At 34.1% G+C, this 7,090-nt stretch overlaps 1 protein-coding gene across 2 annotated transcripts; it reads right to left on the reverse strand.

The window, feature by feature from the left end:
- Window positions 1-1,152: 1,152 nt before the first annotated feature.
- On the reverse strand, window positions 1,153-5,491 carry LOC132609539 (gamma-glutamylcyclotransferase 2-1-like). Of its 2 annotated transcripts, none has more exons than XM_060323581.1 (8): window positions 5,286-5,491; window positions 3,719-3,855; window positions 3,548-3,624; window positions 2,438-2,494; window positions 2,248-2,304; window positions 2,074-2,114; window positions 1,870-1,941; window positions 1,153-1,775 (listed from the first exon to the last, which is right to left on the reverse strand). In XM_060323581.1, the coding sequence occupies exons 2-8, from the start codon at window positions 3,825-3,827 to the stop codon at window positions 1,508-1,510; spliced, it is 681 nt and encodes a 226-aa protein (XP_060179564.1). In that variant the 5' UTR covers window positions 3,828-3,855; window positions 5,286-5,491; the 3' UTR covers window positions 1,153-1,507. The 2 variants fall into 2 exon arrangements, with proteins under 2 accessions (XP_060179564.1, XP_060179563.1); XM_060323580.1 differs by having other exon boundaries at window positions 3,719-3,860; window positions 5,286-5,490.
- Between the last annotated feature and the right edge of the window lie 1,599 nt (window positions 5,492-7,090).

Raw genomic sequence — 7,090 nt, forward strand, 5'->3', positions numbered from 1 at the left:
CTAGGACTAAAGAAATATTTGAAGTACAAATTATATGTTTTGTATGGAGACTTTACCGGAAAAAACCCGAAAAACCCGAGCAACCCGAAAAAACCGAGAAAACCCGAGGTTGAAAAACCCGACTTTTGTTGGTTTGGTTTGGTGTATAGATTAAAAAACCCGATGCAATTGGTTTGGTTTGGTCTTTAAAAAATCCGAACCAACCCGGTCCATGTACACCCCTATTACTCAATATAGCCCTATAAATAGAGGCATTGAGAATGATGTTGTACACACTTGAATACATTTGGATGAATAAGAAATCTCTCATCTCTTGTCTCTCTTTATCTCTTTATTGTTCTTGCTTCATCTTTTGATATATTATACTAACTCTTTTAGATTGATTTTACAACAAGTACTAATTTCTTGAAAAAAAAAAAACAAAGAAAATGCAGAATTGGCAAAGGGTGAACAAATAGATTAAACGAGAACAAGTAGATTATACTATGCCATATCCCCTACAAATGACTAGGTGAATAGTTGACCAACACGTTTCAATTCATTGACAAGCATGTGCTTATGTTGGGTGACAAAACAAGAGAACCAGTTGCTCTTCTAAGCACAAGCTATGGTGACAACACTTCAATGGAAATCCCTTGTCCCCGGTAGTGATGAGTTTAATTCATATGCTCTAACCTTTTACTTTATATACTTGATTGGATGAATAATCCAGCAAGAGGCGTGTTTAGACAAAATAGACAGACAAGTTGCTTAGCTAAGTGAACAGCTATATGACAACACTACAAATAAAGTCCCCATATATGGCTTAGCTATTGAGTTCAATACCTTTTTGTCGAAAATTAAACTAAATATATAGAAAATAATAAGTACATAAATTAAAAATTATTTTTTATATAGTTACATTACATTTTAAATATTTTTAATGAAATTCATGACTCCACCATGATCGATAGTGTTGACTTTCAATTACAAGAGATCTTTGAGCAGATGGACTATAGGAAACAACCTCTCATCTGCGTACACTCTACCCTTCCCAAACCCTACTTGTAGGATTACACTGGGTACATTGTTGTTTGGAATTACAAGAGACTGCAATAAGAGTGAGGCGGGGGGTGTCATGTACTTTGTAGGCCACTTGCCCAACTCCAGTCATGCACTTCAACCATGTAGGCTACTTGCTTCAAATTTCATTATAACTCAGCTCAAAGAGCTCAAGATCCCATGTTTCTTACAAAGAACAACAACGGCCGTGGTATCATATCATTAGCAGTCAAACTTATTCTTTTGCCAAATTCCAGCTTCCTAGTTTACTAATTCAACAAAGAAACAAGGCCTACTAACAAGAAACAGAATGATTAAACGTGTAAGTTTTGGATAAACATTCAACAGCACCGCCACTACATTAATCTTACCAAAGTAAGAAAAAGAACTTAAAACCCTCCTACAACTCTCGCAGTGAACTCCTACTCATTCCTCATACTCGTTCTGTTCCGGTTAGTTTTCTTCTTCACGAGTCTGCAGCGACAGCAACTGGTTCTGGCAAGGAAAAGATTTTCACAGGTGAAGAAGTTTTGGTTTTGAGTGGGATGTGGGCAGAACCAATTAAATCCTTCTCCTTCTGAATCCCAGAATTCACGATTTCGCGAACTTTCCGCACTTCATTTGCCAGCTCTATGATGTAATCATCTTCATGACCAATATCGTACAGAGCCTTCTCCATTTTGAATATGTATTCTCTGTTGTCGCCACAAGGACCATGAGCAGTCGCAATTTGCCTGCAAAAGGGATATCAAATTTAGTTGCTTAGGTAGTTGTAACTTCTATCTCAGACAGAAGTAGGAAGCTGAAAATAGGAAACTGAGTGCTTACCAGGCCATCTCTTCCAATGGGGCAGGCCCTAGATAGTATTTATTATTCACTTTGTCAGGAGTGGATGTAAACCTGAAATGAAAAATTGGAACAATCAATTCGATGCACTTTTTGTCCAAATCTTACTGACTTCACTTTCTTTACATTAATGTAAGAAGTTTTGAAGTAGAGAAGAGAAACTATGAGACAAACGAAGGAACTTACACTATTACTCCCGTTAAAGCTGGCTGAGCAGAGTCTTCTTCCTGTAGTAAAAAAAGATAACATGGTGAGAAAAGTTTTCTCTTTACCAGTTCCCTGTTAACTTTCTTCGACAACTTGTGTTGTTTCCATTCCATAAAGAGATGCACACAAAATTCGTATACATTATTAACTTACCGTGAAGAAGTCTACTGAGGTCTTGCTATCGTACTCGCACTCTCTTCTTTCAAGATACTGTAAAGCACAGATTAGACAATCAAAGTGAGTCTAGAAGTGCAAGTGCTATGAGAGGATGTGTAAACAAATAAAAAGCCAAGGGAACAACCATGAACAGAAAAGAGAAGTCGTTACAGATCAGTTCACATACCTCCATTGCCTTCTTTTCCTTTTCAGGCCCTCCTCGCACACAATAAACAGCACCCCACTGAAAGAAAATGCAGATATCAGCAAAATTGACACAAGACATTGCAATAATAGTTTGGGAAAGGAAAAACCACAAGAATTCACCATCACCATATAAAATTGCAATCATAGTCTTATAGCCTGTTTGGCAGAACTTTTAATCAGCTTATTTAAGCCCCGTTTGGCCATAAATACCAAAAAAAAAATCACTTTTTTTGGAATTTTTGAAGTTGGAGTTGGAGTTGTGTTTGGTCATAGTTTTTGAAATTGTAGTTTTTGGTGAAATGTAGTGTAAAAAAGTTAAAAAAATTTGAAAAACAAGTTTTTTTCGTTTTTGGTATTCCGGAACAACAACCCAGTGAAATCCCACATCGTAAGGTCTGGGGAGGGTAGAGTGTACGCAGACCTGACTCCTACCAAGGTAGGACGGCTGTTTCCGAAAAAAGTGAATATTTTTTATGGCCAAACGCTAAAAGTAAAAAAAGTGAAAAAAAAATCCGGAAAAAAAGTGAATAATTTTTATGGCCAAACACCCACTTAAAATGTGTTTTTTTCCAAAAAGTACTTACTTTTGGTGAGAAGCCGTTTGTGTTTGGCTAACCAATTTGAAAAGCACTTTTGAACAATAATTAGTATTTGGCCAAACTTTTAAAAAGTGCTTCCAAGTGTATTTCTCAAAAGTATTTTTGAGGAGAAACTACTTTTTTCAGCTTCTCAAAAACAACTTTTGCTTTTACTCACACTTTTCCTTCTCCTAAAGGCTTGGCCAAACACCTCAACTTTGATTTAAAAAACACTTTAGGCCTTGTTAATCACTGAGAGTAGGGATGAGTAAATATAATCAGAGCTTTTGTTGTAACTACATGAGGATGCGACAGAAAGTCACTAATAGATATTACATTGTGATTGGCATGTTGAAGATAGTAAACCATACCATCCATGACAACAAGGGAACTTCTCTACAGAACATGAAAGAGCCAAATAAATAAATGTATCATTTCTGCTCAAAGCCATTCTCATGTAGAATAGATTATACTGTGCAGGTAAAGAAAGTAACTAGCTAAAATCCACTTACGCAAACAGATCCTTCACTTTCTTCCAAGGTGCAAGTTCTTGCAGGGTGTTCAGGTGTACCTCTGTGATCAATGCAAGCTGATACATTCAAATAAACACAATTAACATCAATCTAAAAAAAAACAAATATCAATTTGAAGCAACGATAAGCCTCGGCCTCAAAGCAACATACCAAGATCAAACACACGCTTATAATCCTTGATGTAACCTATCATTTTCTCATCATATTCAAAACCTGGATTCCACACCAAGGAGCCATAGCCAAAAATCCAGAACACCATGATTGTAAAAACTTCCTGAAGCTGAGCTCTGCACTATTAACCATAATATGGATTATTCAATATTCACATCCACCAAAAATATACCTTTTTTCACTCAAGAAAACCTATAAAGCAAAAAATTACTGCAAAACAATTTTGTTTCCAACTTTTACTTCTGCCTCCATGGACCAAATTTTACAGCTGTCCCTATTAGGGATGAAGACCAAATTTTACTTTTGTCCCCATTAATTAGAGATAAAGACCATCTTTACTTCCGTCCCCATTAGAGGAAAAAAAAAATAACTTCAGAGCAAGACAAGATATAGTAAACAAAATACAACTTTTATTTGGGACTTTAATATTTGTCACATTGCAATGCACCAAAAGGTTAAAAGGCCTGCTTGTTATTTTAACCAAAAAACAGGAGTGCTTTATTTCCTAAAACATATAACTAGTAGTAGTTTTTATTTTCCAAGGATATTAAAATATTCACATCCACCAATATATAATTTTTTTCCCTCAAGAAATTACTGGGAAACAATCTTGTTTCCAAATTTTACTTCTATCCCTATTAGAGATAAAGACCAAATTTAACTTCTGTCCCCATTAGAGAAAATGACATCACTTCAGAGCAGGACAAGATACAACTGTATTTGGTTCTTTTCTATTTGTCATATTGTATGTGATGTAATGCACCAAAAAGATTAAAGAGGCCTGTTTATTATAAAAAAACAAAAAATAGTTTTTATTTTCCATAAAATTCTAAAAAACCTCTTCCAAAACTAAGAGCCTGTTTGGATGGGCTTATGTCTATAAGCTGCAAACAGCTTATAAACTAAAAAAAAATAAGTTGGGTAGTCTAACTTATTTTTTTTGGTTTATTTTCAGCTTATAAGCTGCTCTAGATAAGCTAAGTCAAATGGGCTCAATTATTTTGTTTGAGCTTATTTTAAGCACAAAATGACTTTAAGCCAGCCAAACGCTAAAAAAAAAAAAAAACTGAAAACAGCTTATAAGCAACTTATAAGTCAATCCAAACGGGCTCTAAACCCTTTTGCACAAGTTGTATTCCCAAAAACAGAAAACCCAAAGGAACTGCTTTCTACTTAAAAAAGCCACACAAGGCTATGCTAGTAAAAGCATTAAACCACAATGTACAAGCACTAAAACGTACTGTACAATCTCTAAAGCACAATGTACAAGTGTTTAAGCACAGTTTGCTAGAAGAGTGAGATTAGATAAATCTTCTTGTTAAACCACAAATCCTAATTCTAAGTAAAATAAATGTCCAAAATCAAGACTCTGCTACAAATAGGGAGAAACCCAATTTTTTTTTTTTTTTTTTTTTTTAAAAAAGATCAATACCCAGAAAGGAAAAACAGAGAAACCCCATGAAAAAAAAAAAAAAAAAGATGAATACCCAAAAAAGAAAAAATATGAAAAAACAAAAAACAAAATGGAGATGAAGCAAAGACTTACCAATATATGTTTGATGTAGAAAATGGATTAAAGGCAGTGCCTATGTACCTCAGATCAGAAATAAATAAATGAATTTGAGGAAAAGTAAATAATGGAGGGATTTGGCTAAAAATAGAAACCCTAGAGGAGAGAGAGAGAGAAACAACGATGTTTGTTTCTTTTCTCTCTGTTCTCTTATTATGGGGTTTAACTGAGGAGGAGGAGCGTGTTTGTCCGGAAATAAAGTATTTATAGCTGTGAACAAAGGGGTGATGACATATAATTCTATTCTTCTTTTTGTACCTAGACACCATGTGGATGTGTGGTCCATCAACATCAATGCATGTGTATAAATTTATGTTTCATAGGGGTGAGTGGGTATTCAATTTTTTTTTTTTTTTTTGAGTTATAGTTCCACAAAGTAAAGTGGACTTTTTTAGATATTCTTAGTAGGCGTTTGACCATTGAAACTAAAAACTTTTTCACTTATTTTGGAATTTTAGATTCGGAGGTGGAGTTATGTTTGGCCATAGATTTTGCAACTAAGTATTTTGTTGTTGAAATGTACTTGTTCAATAAGGTTTGGTCGTGAAAAAAGTGAAAAACAAGGTTTCAATTGTTTTTCAAATTCTAGTTGTATTTGAAATTTTCATGTCAAACATTAATTTTTGAAAAAAGTGAAAAAAAAATCGAAAAAAAAGTGAATAATTCTTATGGCCAAAAGTGTCCTTAATAAAAGTAGCATTAAAGGAAAAATGAGTAAATTTTCCTTATTTTTTTTTACGGTAGGGGGAAGGGAACAGAGAAGGGGATTACAACATGGGATTTAAACCCTCAGCAGCAACAACAACAACAACAACATACCCAGTGAAATCCCATAATGTGAGGTCTGGAGAGGGTAAAATGTACGCAGACCATACCCCTATCTCGGAAGATAGGGAGGCTGTTTCCGAAAGACCCTCGGCTCAAGAGAAATCACAACGAGAAAGGTTAGATAAGCGCAAGCAGTTCAAAGCAGAATGCAAATGAAACAAGGTAAAAGTTCAGGTAGTCAACCAAGTGAGCTACTAGTAAATTTTCCTTATATCAACGAATTTAATTTCTGCAACAAATTGGAGAATATACACTTTGACCTTAATGGTAAGAAAAATTAACATTCATAAATTCCTGGCTTAATATATAGGCAGCCTCTTAAATTTGTCGGGATATTCCATTTAGATGCTTGAACTAGGTCTTGTTTCAATTAGATCTCAATTCCTAATAAAGTGTTCCAATTAGATTCAAGTTCAAATTTTGAATTTTTTTTTTTGGCATGTGTTTTCATTGGTTTATTAGGTAGTTAAGTTAACCACATAAAATATGTCAATCTCCTTTAATTATACGCGTCCACCTCAATAAGTCGTAGAAACTCAGGCATTTTCTACTTGAGGTTGATGAAAGGATATGACATATGACGAATGAAAACACACACAATCTTTTTTCTTCAAATTTTGAACCAAAAGTGTCTAAATGGAACACTTTAGGAGTTGATATGTTCAGTGGGAACAAAGGTTAGTTCGAGTGTCTAAATGAAATATCCTAACAAGTTTAGGGACTCGGTAAGTATTAAGAATAAATTCTAATGTTGATTCGTGTGATAAATGACTCATCACATTTAGTATTTAATTAATTAAAATGTGTGTTTTTGATTGCTTTACGTAGGAAATATATTTAATTTGAACTTTTTTATAAATATATTATCTTCAACTAAGGAATAACATTACTAGTTTAATATAATATAATACATGTGTAATAATTAAGGGTGAAACGACTAAACATGCTAATAG

Source organism: Lycium barbarum, chromosome 9, assembly GCF_019175385.1.
Source record: "Lycium barbarum isolate Lr01 chromosome 9, ASM1917538v2, whole genome shotgun sequence".
NCBI classification, from domain to species: Eukaryota; Viridiplantae; Streptophyta; class Magnoliopsida; order Solanales; family Solanaceae; genus Lycium; species Lycium barbarum.

Excerpts from the sequence above, each read along its gene's own strand:
- LOC132609539 (XM_060323581.1), bottom strand. The coding sequence starts at position 3,827 with ATGGTGTTCTGGATTTTTGGCTATGGCTCCTTGGTGTGGAATCCAGGT. Across the intron at positions 2,305-2,437 it reads AGGAAAAGAAGGCAATGGAG|TATCTTGAAAGAAGAGAGTG; the intron begins GTATGTGAACTG and ends TGTGCTTTACAG. Across the intron at positions 1,776-1,869 it reads CCATTGGAAGAGATGGCCTG|GCAAATTGCGACTGCTCATG; the intron begins GTAAGCACTCAG and ends TCCCTTTTGCAG.